This window comes from Candoia aspera, chromosome 1, assembly GCF_035149785.1.
Source record: "Candoia aspera isolate rCanAsp1 chromosome 1, rCanAsp1.hap2, whole genome shotgun sequence".
Taxonomy (NCBI): Eukaryota; Metazoa; Chordata; class Lepidosauria; order Squamata; family Boidae; genus Candoia; species Candoia aspera.
The window spans coordinates 208,251,650-208,267,337 of record NC_086153.1 but is presented as its reverse complement, the minus strand read 5'-3'; the positions used below and the strand labels follow the sequence as shown (position 1 = coordinate 208,267,337).

Below are 15,688 nucleotides of genomic sequence, written 5' to 3'. Positions count from 1 at the left end.
AGAAGGAATTAAAACAGCACTGTAGTCGGTGTTTACTAGTGACCAACCAACAAATGAGAGGATGGGCTTGATATTTTCCAAAACAAATTACAGATATTTCAAAATGACATGGAATAGAAGAATTAAACTATATACCAGCTGTTTAGTGAAGAAAGCAACAGGGAAGAGATAGATTACCTTAACTCCTATTTTGGTTCAGTCTTTTCCTAAAGGAGGGTATGAGTTCTATCAGCCAAATACGATGAATTGGTTGAAGAATCAGGGTTTCAGCTCAAGGTTGAATACATAAGGAACACTAACTGACCCTGAATAAGTTTAAATCTCCAGATAGGTTTTATTTTAGGTACTGAAGGATTATAGATGGATAATCTTTATAGATGGATTATATCTTAGGTGCTGAAGGAATTTGCTGATGGTCTGGCTGAACTTGTATGTATTATCTTAGAGAAATCTGGAGAACTGGTAAAATATGAAATGACTGGAGGAGATCAAATGTTGTCCCCATCAAAAAAGAGGAAGAACTACAGACTCTGATAACAGTACCTGGGAAGATTCTAGAATAGATCACAAATCAATCATTTTGCCTTCATATTCTTACCCATGCTAATCAGAAAATCATGAAATACTTTCTCAAAGGCTATGAATCCACAGCATCCCCATTATCTACTAAGGAAATTATCCAATATTAAAAAAATGAAAGAAGAGTAGTTTGACAATACTAGGTCTTGACAAATCCAATCTAACTTAACTAGGTAGCATGTTTATAAATTGGATCCACAGCTGGCTTGAAACCTGTAAAAGCACTCCTCAGTGATTTCTCAGTGAACTAGAGTGACGCATTAAATGGAATGTCACAGCATTCAGACCTTGGTTCTCTACTCTTCAATATTTTCTTTAATTACAGCTGGAAGAAATAATTACCAAATTTGCAGTTGATATAAAACATTTGGGATAGCTAATACTCTAGAAGACAGAAACAAAATTCAGAATGATTATTTTGTAGTTTAGTGAAAGGGGCTGAATATAACAGAATTAAATTACCAGAAAAAAATACGGAGTTCATCACATAGAGGAAAGAAACTAAATGGATAGAGTGGGGAATACTTGTTTTAGTAACAGTATGTGTGAAAAGCATATTGGGATTGTATTTGAGTCAGCAGTGTAATGTGGCTGCTAGTAAGGCAAATGCAATTTAGGCAGCATCAATACAAATATAATTTCTAAGATCTGGGAAGTAATATTTCCATTATATTCTGCATTGGTCGGTCCTTACCTAAAGATCTGCTTCAGTTCTGAACACAATGCTTTAACAAAGATTCAGAGAAATTGAAATAAGTGGAGAGAAGGACAGTGAGGATGATCAGTGAATCAGAAACTAAGTCTTTCAAGGGAAGTTTGAGATATGTCAGGGAGAGTTGTGGTATGTTAAAAGTTGTTTAAAAAAGTACTTGAATAGTTATTATATAGATATGGACCAATATATGTGCTTTACTGTCTCAGAGTGCAGGACATGGAATGGTCTGAAGTTATGGAAAGGCTGCTGGCTGCTTCTCTTCCTGAAAAAAGAATCTGACTGTCAAACCGTTTTACCAAGAGAGTTTGGGAGTTCAGGCAAAGGCAGGACAGCCACCTATTGGGGATGCTTTAATTTGGATGGTTACACTGGATAGGAGTTGGACTTAATGGTCTAAATGGCTGTATAATTTTATGAAATTCCTGGAATCTTGATGTTACGTGTTCAAACACAGCGGCCAGAGAAGGTGGTATAGACAGAACGTATGATCATTAGCAGGAATAACATGATTCCCTCCATTGAACTGGAATTTCAGTAGGGAAATGGAAAAGGCCTGGAGTAAACAGGAATGCACTCATATTTTTGTATTGAAGGACACAGTCAGTTCACAACCATTTTGAAACTCAAAATACATTCCTGGATCCAGTAATTCTAAGTGTGTGTTTTTTACAATGGGCTCCAGTTGGTAGATTTCAAGACATAAAATAAATCCCACAGGTTTAAAGTCTGCTTACTTCAGAGCTAAGGGTATGGTTCTTAGTCAGGGTATAAGCCTAATGAATGTTTCCGTGTTGCTAGCAGTTGGATGAACCAAGGAACGATCTAGCAGGCACCATCTCGAATAAGATGCTTTTATGCTTTGCCTTCAAGACTGATCAGCTCTTAGGACTCAGACTGTTTTATTCCTTTTTTACAAACAATAATAAAGCCCGCAAAGTAATTCCACTGGATTCATTGTCTTTATTGAGACATTTTGCTAACATGAAATGAGAGCACCTGTGTGAATTCTTATCTAAACTGGTTAACTATGGCTGAAGATGAAAAACCCAGAAAATACTGTGTTTTTTTCCCCACTGAATTAGTTGCCAGGTATTATTACTGAAGTGACCTTTATGCCCTTTCCTGTTTCTTGGATTGCTGTCGCTGGTGCTGTCACAGCATTCTGTGCTAGCTTAGAAGAAAGCTAACGACCATGAAACCATTTATTTGAGGCAGACGTGGCACAGCTTATTTCCATCACTGGCCCCTCGCTGCATGACATATTGTTAGCTTTGCCCAGCCAGGAGAAGAAGAAATGACTGAATTAGCAAGCAAGAGGCAGGTGGGCAGAGATAATACTGATTCATGCTACGCTTGTCTGAGAACTGCATTAAAGGAACTCTCACAATTCTCTGCATCACATTTTTTATAGCCTGTCTTCAGCCAAGCAGGAGCCAAGCATTAGAAACGCTTTTTGGTGGGTTGTGTCCCTGGGATGTTGAATACTAGGATGGGTTTGGTTTTCCTTAGCAGATTAAACTATAATTGGAACATGTCTTCTAAAAAAGTATAGTGTAGGATAAACACCATATTACAATCTAATATATAAATAGAAATATATTTAATAAAACCAAAAAACTGAATTGTCCTTTTGCAGTGGCAGCCATCATGTTGGCCCAGTGCCCACTCAGCTTTTTTGTTAGATACCTTGACTGCCCCATAAAGGAAATCAAGGGCCTAAGGCAGTGGCAAATCGGCTTTGTACTGCTGCCAAGAAAAGATGTGTGCGTGTAGCTACTAGGATCCCAACTCAATTCAGGGAAGCTTTTACTTGTACTTTACAGGTGAGAGAATAAGCATTAAAAATGGAAAGCGGTTAAGTAGAAAGTGTGAGAGCAGTAACATTTCCCATCTCAGGGGACCAAATGAAGTAAAAAAAAAAATGCCATGAGTTGAAGCCTGAAAGTTATGCCAGAAAATGAGGCTGCCTTGGTAACAATGATACTCCTGAATAAATATGAATGCTAGACTTATGAGAGCCAGTATTGAGCTATGGGACCAATGGCATGACTCAATATAAGTCGTATGGGTATGCTTTAAAAATATCAATCTGATGTGTGACCACAAAGGCCTAATGATCTACAGTGGGGATAAGGAATCTTTGGTACTTCATATTGATGCTCAACACCTCCCAGCATCTCCATCCAGCATGGCCGATGGAGTGGGAAGCTTGGAGTTATAGTTCAACAATATTTGGAGGACCAGAAGTTCTTTACTCCTCACTGAAACAACTGTATTAACTCTAGTTAATGTACCTTGGTGCTACTGATACTAATTTAATGGTTCACTCTTATAATTAAATCAGAATAATTGTAATAATCACATCAGAAGATTGTATATTATTTTCTGAAATTCTAAGAGTAGAATGTCAAGAACAAAATTACCCTTAGAAATTATTGCTACCAGTGCTTATTAGACTTAGGAGTAAGGGGACATAGTGTGTGGAGATATAAATTATCTTATGCAAAAACCTTTTTTTAGCTTTTATAGTCTAAATGTAAAATGCATTGTGCTACCAGCAAAAGCCATGGGCTGGCATGTGATTCAATAAAAGATTCCAAGATTGTGCCTTAAATATCATGTTAGTTTTTATTCTCTCTCTCTCTCTCTCTTTCCTTTCTCTTTCTCTCTCTCACACACACACCTGTAGATTGCATCATTTAAATATATATAAAGATAATTAATACTTTCTTTTCATTTTATGTTATGCTTTGAACATTCATATTTTGTTCTTTCAAAAATAAAATATTCTGCTGTCCTTGGTTCATACCACATTTTCATAATAACTTGAAAAAATAGTTTTAAAATTGTGGAGTATAACTTCACATGGCTGGAGGTGGATTTCACCGTCTACATTCAAAGCAAATACAAAAAGGAGGAAAAAAATGCAGAATAGCCTTTAGCTGCCATTTCATTCCACTATCTTTAACCCATAAATTCTCTTACAATGTTTGAAGCATTTGGTATAGAGAAATTCCTTAAATTTCTTTTCAGTTATCTGCATCTACTTGAGGGATAATTATACAAGCAAACAAGAAAACAAAGTATTTAACATAAAAAGTTATTCTGAAGATTTAGTTCCCCCAGTCTTTTAAATTATTCTCACTAATGTCATGCTGGATGTAGAATGGGGCCTTAATAGATCTCAATTCCCCTGTTTTGCGGCCTTCAAAGCCACATCTGCCTGTGTTTGCTAAATATTTCCAGCATACAGTTTCCTGCCATTAGATGTTGAAAAGACATGTAAAGTGTGATTTCATGCATCCACAAAATGTTTATGTGGCCCTTGTCTACCCAGAATCTGCCCACTCCTGATGGAGATGCTTTTCTTGACCTTCTTCCTGTGCCATAACCATAATATTTTGAATTCCAAGTCTATGATTTACCACTATCAGGATAAAGAACCAGTGCAACTGTTCTGACACCTTGTGAATTTTTAGATGTTAGAAACAGTGATGTAAATTTGGGAGAAAATTACTACAAAGCAACATGGAGGAGTGTCTCCTGCACTGTACAGAAGGGTCTGTCATTATAGCCAGCTTATTTTGTTCTTTTTTAAGTCTCCAGAGTACTGACTGAAATTCCACTGAACTCAGTAACATTGATTTTTGCAGGCATAGATGATATTTGAATCTGGCCTCTGAAAAGAACCTAACAAAGCCGATGCTTTTTCAGGTTCTAGAAACAAATAAGTTGATAACTCAGACTTCCTTCCCTTTGATTACTCATCTTTAGATTGGTTTCTATTACAGTGAAGTTATAACTTTATACACGGGTTTGAAAAGGTGTTTTAAAATGATCTCCCTCCCCTCCCAGCCATTTCGATGCAGGATGATCATCTAGAGAACAAATCAGGCACTGCTAAGTATAAGTTCAATGTTCAGAGGGTTTTTTTTTTAATAGTTTGAATTTTGGGGAATGGTGTTGGAAGGGGCACTGAAACTAAGGAGGGGGCATTTTGTTTTGTTGGGAAGACAAGAAAATATGGGGAAAGTTTACTGGTGGGTGGAGAGTAGTGGGTATTTTTCTGAAGTAAAAGGGAGGACTAGAATTAGCTAAAAGAACAATTGTACACATAGTAAGTGCTAACTGCTTTCTTAGAATGTTGCTTTTCCTATAAAATTTTATTTCTGCACTTAAAGTCTGGCTCAATTTAACTCTCAACTCACATCAACAACTTTTCTGTGTGAACAAATTGAGAAAATCATTCCAAGTGCTCTTTTAAGCACAGAAAAATTCTGTCTTCTTTTTGGAGGAGCATTTTCCCATGATTTTCTTTTTTCTTTTCTTTACTACTGTGACGATTGGCCTGTGGGTTCTTAAAAGATCTGACAGAAATTCAGTGCAAGACAGCGCTTCAGTTTTTTCCCCCATTATATTAAAAAGCATTAGTGAAAAGCTGGAGTATTTCATGAATAACAAGTTAATGAATTACATTCTACTCCACTGTGAATTCTACCCTATGGATATGCTTAGATGCAGCAAAGTAATTCATTAGATATAGCAGCACATCGTATGTTTAGAGAGGTCAGTCGTGGGATGGATTGTATGAGGCAATCAGGTGGAACTACAAAAACAATGGTGTATTGAGAGAACAAAGACAGTATTCTGTGAGTATGCTTTCTTGCTAGAAAATTACATTTATGGATTTATCTTACATTGGCCTTGCTCACCTCCTAGTAATTTCTCCCAGCTTTTTCAACATTCCTTGGCTTTCTAATTTTTTTTATGACTGAGCTGACAGGGTTTATTGTTTCTCAAGTCCCTGAGAAGGTAGTAAGGGAGGGGGATGTTTTGTCTGTCCTAACTAATGGCACATTTTCCTCAGCAAAAGCATAGGCCTTTCAGATTGCAAGTTGCAAACATTTTTCTTCTGTACTCAGTGTATCAACTCTAGGCATAACATTTGCAGGTAACAATTTAAGCTTAATTTGTGTATGCACAGTTCTATATCTAACCCTACTTACTTTCCAATTTTGAAATTAAAGAACAACTAAAGGACGTTGTTAGCATTTTCTTCTCAGTCAGGCTAGCAGCTAACTTTTCTCTGACTGGTAAAACACCTGATTGTCTATCTTCAGCTCCATGTTGCGTAGACACATCCTTAAGGTGCCTTCTCCCCTTTGGTCTTCAGCATGTTTTTCTGGATCATGCCCAACAACGCTCTTCAGCAAACCTCTCTGTTATTGCCCTCCAACCATCATCTCTTCAGCAATGCAAACATTTCCCGATCGAACCCACATTTATCAATCAGCCTTGTTCTTTATTAAAACCATAGATCTTCAGTCGCCTACTCCATTTTAGTTGCTAGTCATTGCTTCCATTCCAGGTCTCCTTCCATCCTCTTCCAAGAGTCTTCTCTAAAGATTTTCTTTTTCCCTAGTCGATACCTTTAAAACCAACCATCTTCTGCCCCCACATTCTCTGCTTTGAAAACTAAACTATCTCTTCTCTCTGTTCACCTTACCAGCTCTACTGTATGTCTGTTCTCCTTACCAGCAAAGCTAGCACAAACTAGCATGACACTTTAGTTTGAGTCTCTGCATGGATGACTACATTAATACACAATGAGCCATCAAAAAGCCATGGAAATTGCAATTGTGTCATAACCACTATATTAGCAGCAATGGTAGAAACCAGGCAGCAACCATTATCTTTCTTTCTTTGAAGTAACTTATAGGGCAATGGGCGGGGCAGGGCGGGGGGGTGCTCACAGAAAAACTCTCTTTTTCCAGAACTTAATTCTGGTCATTTCCTGGAAAAAAAATGGTAGCTAAAGCATTGATCACCCATGTTGACCAGAATATTTTGGAATGAACCTATGCCCAGGATTTCCAAAAGGAGAAATGGGAACTATTAACAGATGGTTAAGATATATTTGTTTCAACTACTTGCCCACCTTTGGGGGAAGAATTCTGATATTTTTCCAGATATAAATTTGTAAAATTATTTAGAACTCTGCTTATTTTTGTTACATGTGTGAGAAGGCAGGGTTCTTGCATATTTCTTTTTCTGGAAGATACTTCACATGTTCAAGAACAAAAAACAACCCAGAAAATAAAACTCCAGGGCCTTTTGTCCAGTTGATGCTTTTCTTCCAGTTCTCCCTGGAACAATTATTTGGCCATGTATAGATTTATGGAAAAGCTTAATATGACCATATTTCAGGGAAAAGGTAATTGCTAACATCTTTTTAACAATATTACCCACTCCCAATTAAACATTATTTAGACATTCAGTTATACATACATAGAGCTAAATGGAGTCCTTGGTGGTCTCTGGGCCTTGTTTTCTTGCAGACGTTTCATTGCCAGAATAGGCAACATCTTCAGTGCAAACTGAACATAGAGCTAAATGCATGCATTCACATCTTGTCCCCAGTGTCTCTTTGTGAATGGCACTTTGCAAAATTCTTGTGTTTATTGCAGAGATTTGAAAGGCAGTTGTAAAGGTGTCTGCACTAGAAGAAACCAGGATTCATCATTCTGTCTTTATACTAAATTTTGAAAAAAAATTGTAACTAACTGTGTATGTAGAGAGATTGGGCAGCATGTATGCTCATGTCTCCCAAACCTGTTTACTCCTTTCCATATTCAGGCAAATGTTTATACAGTCTTCAGTCTCCTGCTACATTAGCATTTTATTTTAAAGTTTTCCCACTTATTTGCGGTAAGAGAACAGCATTTCCCATTGTGACCATTTATTTAGAATTCTATCATTTTTATTTTCTGTTTTGTTTTGTTTTTTCAGTTTCTAGCCTTTTGTGTTCTCCCAACTGACCAAGCTGTTTTCATGCTAGTTTCTCTTGATGGTCCTTCTATACTTACCCATTTGGCCAGGTACAGCCTAACATTTCAGACACCAAGGGTATTTCATAGTGTTCTGAAAGATGCTGTTCTAACTATTGATAATACTACTGTTTAACCTTATGCAGAGTTACACATGGCTGAACTTATTGATTTCAGTGGATTTAGACATCTTAACAGAGATTGGTCTCCCTTTCTGAAGTCTAGGTTGATTTAATTATGATGTTCTTCATGTGAAATAGCTGTAGCTAATTCTATTGCTGAACATAGCTTAAAATTGCATATTGTATTGTGTGATTTGGCTGTCAATCTCCTCCACTGATATTTCACAGAAAGTATGTCATCCATGCATCTTTCTGGCATTGAGACCATCAGCTTTGATTTAAAAAAAAATCAGTGTAAAAGTTGGGGAAATATGTCTGTCTGAGATTTCTAGTAACTATTATTACTGTCTGTTTTAAAGTCTGAATTCTTTAGGGCTCAGTGGACCTTAATAAAAGATAACCTCTGTTTGTTCTTCCCTCACTCTTGTCAGAGTGCTGCCTAAGGAAAAAAAAATCCAATTCCTCTGTGTTTTATAAATAATATCTGGATTCTGCTAATAGAGATTGAGGCTTTGCAATGCTTTGTACAAAATTAGTGCTCTGAATTCAAGGCTGTGGAGCAGAGGGGCAAACCCGAGGCCCCACAGTTGCCTTGGGCATGACCTCCACAGATCTCCAAAAGACCGAAGGATTCAAATATTATATACAAGAATGGAAGGCAGTGATGGTAACTATGTTTATTTTCAATTAAATTAAATGTAATGGAGATGAAATCATACTCAGTTTTGTCCTGATTTTTTTTTCTTTTCCTTCCTAGCGTTTTTCCTACAGTCTGCTTTTTGGATCAACCAAATGTTGATCCATTGTTTGTGACAGAAATTGACTGACTGTCTTGTTGCCCAGGCCTGATGTTGTGGGGTGAGAAAGAGTGACTGGCCCAAAGTCACTCAGCAGCTTTCATGCCTAAGGCAGAACTCAGTGTTGTGGTTTCCAGCCCGATGCCTTAACCACTACCCTAAACTGGCTCTCCCAGTTTTGTCCTGATGCATCACGCTATTTTTTTAATGCAGCTTACTTCTTGAAAAACAAAATACTACTCTCAGACCAGAAAAAGTGGTTCTTGAGTCTAGATTGTATATAGTATCACACCAAAAGTAAAAGATCCATTAGATTCACTTCTGCAAATTTTATCTGAATAAACATGGCCCTATTTGTGCTGTAAGTCTTTATTACCTAGATCTCAATTTATATCCCCAGATTCTAAAGTCCATAGTGCTAAGTATTATGGATTTCAATTTTTGAAACCATTCACTATCTCTGATTCTGAGTATTTCTATAGGAGGCAAGGGCTGTTCCGATACCTTGTTTGCTACCTAAAAAGCTTTTGACTATCCTGAGGGTCAAGAAAGTATGGCTTCTGGAATTCTTTCCAGTTGCCTTACCAGCGGTAGTCCTAGGAGGCACCTGTATTTTCTTCTGTTTCATCAAGAAATGTGTTGCATCTGTGCCTGTATACATTTATCTTGTCTGTGTGTGTTTGTATGTGTATTGGTGTGTGCTCTGTAGGTGCTTGCATGTGTGAGAGAGAAAGAGTGTAATCAGATGGGTGAATATGTTTTGTGACTGTGTGTGTGTGTTTCTGCTCTCATGTTGCATCTGTGTGTGTTTGTTTGTCTGTATCCTGGAAAGCATGAGCAATCAGCACATGTTCTTCTCTGGGTCACATGATTGGCAAGGAGGAGGAAGAGAGGATTTAAAATGGAGCAGTCGGCAACATTCTGAGTGGTGGTCCAAGTGGCTTTCCCATTGGCTTGTTTTCAAACTCAGTCTTTTTTTGGGTGGGGGGGGGAGAGCTGCTACTGCCAAACCAAATTTGGTCTTTGCTTTGGGAGAGCTATCCTGCTGATAGACAGAGGCCCAAGCCCCTTTACATGTTTCATTTCTAACATGTCATTGGGTTGGAGAGAATAAATGATGCTACATTTATTACCTGGGCACAAAGTGTTAATACACCTTGTAATGTGGGCAGCTGGTAATTTTGCAGACAAAACTTTGGCTTATTCTTTTCCATTCATGCCTTATGTAAGCCAGTGTGATTGAGATAAAGAGAGAAATAAGAATGCCTAGAAAATGAGATTTCCCTTCCCTTCCCATAGCTCAGTGGCTATTTCTGCTCTTGCTTCTTCATTGCTGCAATTACTTTGACTCCTTCTGTAATACAGAAAGGTGACTGGTTATAAACAATCCATACACAATACAAAATTCCATTAGACAACGTAGATAAATTATTTTTCACTGTTGCATTTCAAACAATAATAATAGCAGTGGTAGTAATAGTAGTAATGGTCTTTCCATGTGTACAACATGTGTTATATTCTCCTAGCTAACACTGTGCTTAAAGAATGTGTATATATTTTCATTTGTTCTTTTCTTTCAGAGGTGTCCATGGTCATTTCAATGGTAAACGTCCTTGGGCTTTGGGAGATGAATGCATTGTCGAGCTTATGGCTGAGATTGTGGGTAAGGAAAGACCATTTTCAAATGTTTTTTCTCCAACTTTATATCATGGAACTTTTCTTCTTAAATGTTTCTGGCCTTTTTTCTGCTCTGATTGCTTCTCACTAAGTATGTGAAGTAACACTATTTAAAATGGTGAAGTGCAAAGATTTAATCCAGACAACACTATATGAGCAAATGTATGTCACTAAACTAATTGGAGTGTGGGTTCTGGGATCGCTATAAACTACTGGTTCTAAAGGAAACTTGACACCCCTACAAATGTATTTTCATGTCACAGTGAATTAGTTATCATTCCTTTTGTTTACAAAGTATTGGTTGTCTGTTACATGATAATGTCTTTAATTGCTTCAAGAAAACCAAATGCTTATAAGGAATTCATAAGGCAGAATATGATGAAAATTAAGGTTAGTATGATCAATAAAATGATTCAGAGATCATTTACAGGCAAAGAAAGATTTGGGGAGTATAAACTGTTTCCTGCAGAAGTCAGTACTTCTGTAAGAGCTGCACATCCAGTTTCTAAAACTAGTCACGAAACTGAACAGTTCCAGGCACAAATTATTGTGCTGTAAGTTACATGAAAATGCATTATCCCTATAAAATCATAATTCTAGTCATGTAGATAATAGTTATATTGATTATAAAGTCTGTCACTTTGTCAATTAAATTCTGTATGAGAATGTTTGTGGTCTTTCTAATCTAAGTTTAGGGAAATGATGTCCTTTCAAGATATGCTGGAATGTTTCTCAGTACAGCCTTGCTCTGTCTTAGCCATATATGTCTGTTTTTCTGAGTTAAGCACTGAACTTCCAGAACTCATCTTCCTTTCGGGCTTTATGGGAAAGCCCTGATTAAATGATGGATAGGCTGAAGGGTGCATTGTTTTCCAAAATAAGAGCTGAATGTTTTTCAATACTTTTCCATAAGTATGCTTTTATACACATTATAAGATGGACATACCTGAACAAAAAGAAAAAGATGTGGTTCTGTTTTGTTTCAAGTCTGCCCAGTTAAACCGTAAGCAGTACCATCACTGTTGGTTTGGCTATAATTTACATGTTTGCTCTAAAATACTATCTCACAGAATTGTTCAGCGGTGTTGGAAAAAAAAATACCTATAACAAAGAAAAGAGTGCCATGTTTTTTTTCTTCGTTATAGATTTTTATTTTTTTCTTGGTAGTCATTTGGAAGTCACTGGCTGTCAGATATAGCAATAATTTAGAGGCTTGAAAAAAACAGAAGAAGAAAGTATGTATTTCCAAGTGCATCATGGAAGAGTTTGATAGAGTTTGGTTGCTTACCACATTTCTTCAAATCTGTGTTCAATATGCACATGTTAATGGTAGTCTTCCTGAAAGGAAGTGTATTTTGGTGCTTATTATTTATCAATAGATTCATACATATTATAATTGCTGTAGAATTCACTCATCCAGACCCTTTCCTAAAGAGCAGGAAATGTCTGTAACGGTTGGATGTATTTATTTTGTGTATTCATATATAACTGTAATTTACATGGGCTTTGGGCTGGTTACATAGAGAAATGCACAAAAATATAGCAACAAAAATAAAATATTAAAAGATGAATAATAATAATAATAAATGCAAAAAAAAAGTGCAAAGTAGCAGCCACTTTTCAATCCCTGAATGTCCTCTGGAACAAAGTTGTTTGCCAAGTTCTGCAAAATCACTAATGGGCATGTTAACTGGACCCAAGAAGGGGTCTGTTCCAAAGTATATGGGCTGCAACTAAGAAGCTTTGCTTGTGAGCCCCTGCTCCATCGACCTCATGTAACTAGGGGACTACCAGAAAATGTAGGTAGGTATCACATGCTGGGTGGATCAGATTGGTCACTTCTACATATAGAAGGCAATCCTGTAAGTACCTAGGTACCAAGCCATATTGGTCTCTTTATGTTAAAACTAGCATTTTTAATTGCACCCAGAAACTTGTTAGCACCAATGGATATACCACAGAACAGGTATTATATGTTTGTGGCAGCCCTCATTCTTCATCACATGAACTGTTACACTTTGCAGTTTCTGATTTGTCTTGAAAGACAGTCCCAGGTAGAGCACACTGATATGATGATCAGTGCACAAGCAGTGTTGCCGGGGTCACCCTCTTCAGGTCCACCAGACAGATTTGGGCAGACGCCCCCTTAGCCAAGGCCTTTACCTGTCTATCTAGTAGTAGCTGGACTGTGCCTGCACATAGAATGCCACTCCATGCAGAGTTAGATATTATATACTGTTTATTATAGATAATAAACAGTCAAGGAGAGAGAAGTGAACACACAAGCAGCCTGATTTCTCTTGCCCCACTGCTACTAGATGGAACTGCCCGCTCAAGAAGCAGTGGAATCACTGAAGCACAGTGTCCCAATTCCCATCTTTGCAGGAAGTACAAGAGGATACCATGGTCAATAGTATCAAATACCAATGAGATATCTGTTGGGCCCAGGAGGGATTTATTCCCCCATCCAGGCCCCAATGAAAGTCATCATCCTGAGCAACCAATGCCATATACATCCCATGCTCATGCCTGAGTCGTGACTGAAAGTGGTCTACTTCAAGGCTATCTACAGATGGGTTTCCACCACCATCTCAACAACCTTTCCTAAAATGGCAATAGTTCAGAACCACCAGGTCCAAGGAAGGCTTCTTGGGAACAGGCAGTACCACTGTCTGCTTTAAACGGTGGTGCAACCCTCCTTCTCTCACAGAAGTGTTGACCATCTCCCAGGTCCAGTCCATCCCATTTCCCCTACCAGCCCAAAGGCACAGAAGAGTTACTCATCAATCCTACAGGTGAAAGAGTTCATACTGTAGTGCACCCTCTCCACTCCATTGGAGACCCCAGCCTGAAAAGAAGACATTGCTTCAAGCACCTTATCAGCTGCTTGCTCTGAGTCTTACTAGGGAATCAGAGCTGCTCCATCTCTCTGGAAGTATGTGCCTCCCACAGTTCACTGCTGCAGAACAACCAATTCTGGTTTCAACAGTGTCTTCAGAAAGGTTTTGTTTCCACTGTCCATTTTACAAATAAGGACAAATGGAGGTCCAGAAAATGGCAGTGCTGCCTGGGAGGAAATCAGAGCGCAGAGAGCAGCATAGCAACGAACAAAGCAATTACTGGCTGTGAATGTAACACGAGAAAATGTAATGTAAAATCTGCTAGACAGCCAATAAATCTGTTTTTTACACATTGCTTGTTCCTTTGGTCAGGAAAAAAAAGAACCTAGTTGTTTTTTTATCTGAGTTCTGCAGCATAACATAATGTCACTTCTCAAGCAAAAAGAGTAAAAAAAGTTTATTCACTCTATACTAGAAATAGCTTTCATATATTTTTCCAGTGCACACTTCTTTGAATATGAGTGGATTTTTATTATTTGGAATGATGTGTGTATTATTATTGTTGTAATATTGTATTATTTTATCATCATCAATGATAGTTTTATTATTTTTATTTATTGTGTTTGTTTCCTAAAACAGCACTGGAATCCATTTCCTGCCTCAGCACAGGCTGTGGATTGCATAGTGTCCTTTCACCCATTTGTAATCTCTTGGTTTGAGAATCATATTTTAACTTACCCTTATGTTTGGGGCAGTATTTCTTAACTCTGTTGCAGACACAAGGCCATTAAAATTTGCTGACCTGTTAGTGCAGCCGTGATCTTTTCCCCTCTTGTACTGGTGGTTTTCCATCCCCCCAGTGGCTGCACAACTAAATTCCAAAGAGTAGCTTGGCACTCAGACTCCAAGTCTTTTATTGTGGCAAATTTCACTTTACTGATTTTACAACAGCTTAATAAACTCTCTCTCGTTTTCCCCCATTTTCACAACGGGAACAAATTACCTTTCCAAGAATTCTGAATTGTGATGCCATTATAGCAACCATCTCAACTGGATAATTACCAAATATTTTGCCTTTAGGTTAAAAAAAAATTCAAGTACAAGATAAAACCTGATTAAAATATTCTCAGCTCAGTGTTGTATTTTCAGTAAATGTTCATTTTTCTCCAATAATATGCAGTGCATATACATGAGAGGAAAGAAAGATACTTGGTTTCTTTGATATGCTTGTCATTTAAAAATAAAGTGATTTGGGTAGTTTTGTTGTTAATGCTTAACATTTTACAAAGGAGGAGGAACTGCTGGTGCTGGTTCTGCAAAACAAAAAGTGAATATTGTCTCATGGGATTTATTCAGGAATAGAATAAAGGCAGTAAATAGCGTTTCTTGTTACCATTTAAAGGTTTATGGCTCTATAACATCTTACTTATTAAATGAATACACATTTTCTTTTAAATGAAGGCTGCAGTAGTAAATGCATTGTGAAATACAAACTCAAGGTCATTGAAGACTTGGACCCTCTCAGCCTACTTTCCACCCCCAGTTAATATGCTGAGCAATGTAAGGAGGACATAATATTTTTGTGGGTTTTTCTCCTTTTTCTTTTTTGTATTTTATTAATATACCATAACCTTGGCAGTATTATCCTCTGATGGGATGAAATTATCCTTTTGCTCATTTTATACACTTGTATGCACCCAGTATAATGAATACTTTCCAAAGTCACAGTGGAAGTAATGACCAAAGCCTAGTTGGGGGGGGGGGTGTATTTTCCTTCACAAAGAAGATTTATAGGAAGGACATCTGGGTATTTATGCTGTCCAGGATTTGTGGTGCTGAATAATGAGACTAAGGAAACAAACTATATTTTGTCTACTGGACACTTGTCATTTAATATTGTAATAGCTTAATTGGATCATAGAAACATTATTTCCAAACTATAGCACAGATCATGAAGCATAACAACTTTCCTAAGGCATACATAAACTTTGCTTTGTTGTCACTGAAATCTGATAAAAAAAGCTTTTAATAAATATATCATTGAAAAGAGACCCACATGAAAAATGTGATGTCATATTCAATGTAGGATATTGGCATACTTCTAAAGGTGAACTTCAGATTAACCATTTAT

The 15,688-nt window shown here is 37.4% G+C and overlaps 1 protein-coding gene across 2 annotated transcripts in view; it reads left to right on the top strand.

Moving 5' to 3' along the window:
• The window catches only part of KYNU (kynureninase), a 109,051-nt gene that overhangs the window by 30,171 nt on the left and 63,192 nt on the right, over positions 1 to 15,688 (top strand). For both annotated transcript variants that reach the window (XR_010068931.1, XM_063318399.1), the window contains exon 4: positions 10,621 to 10,703. Coding sequence is in view for 1 of the 2 variants with exons in the window: in XM_063318399.1 (XP_063174469.1) it covers positions 10,621 to 10,703 (83 nt within the window). In the remaining variant the exon portion in view is untranslated. The remainder of the gene's footprint in view (positions 1 to 10,620; positions 10,704 to 15,688) is intronic.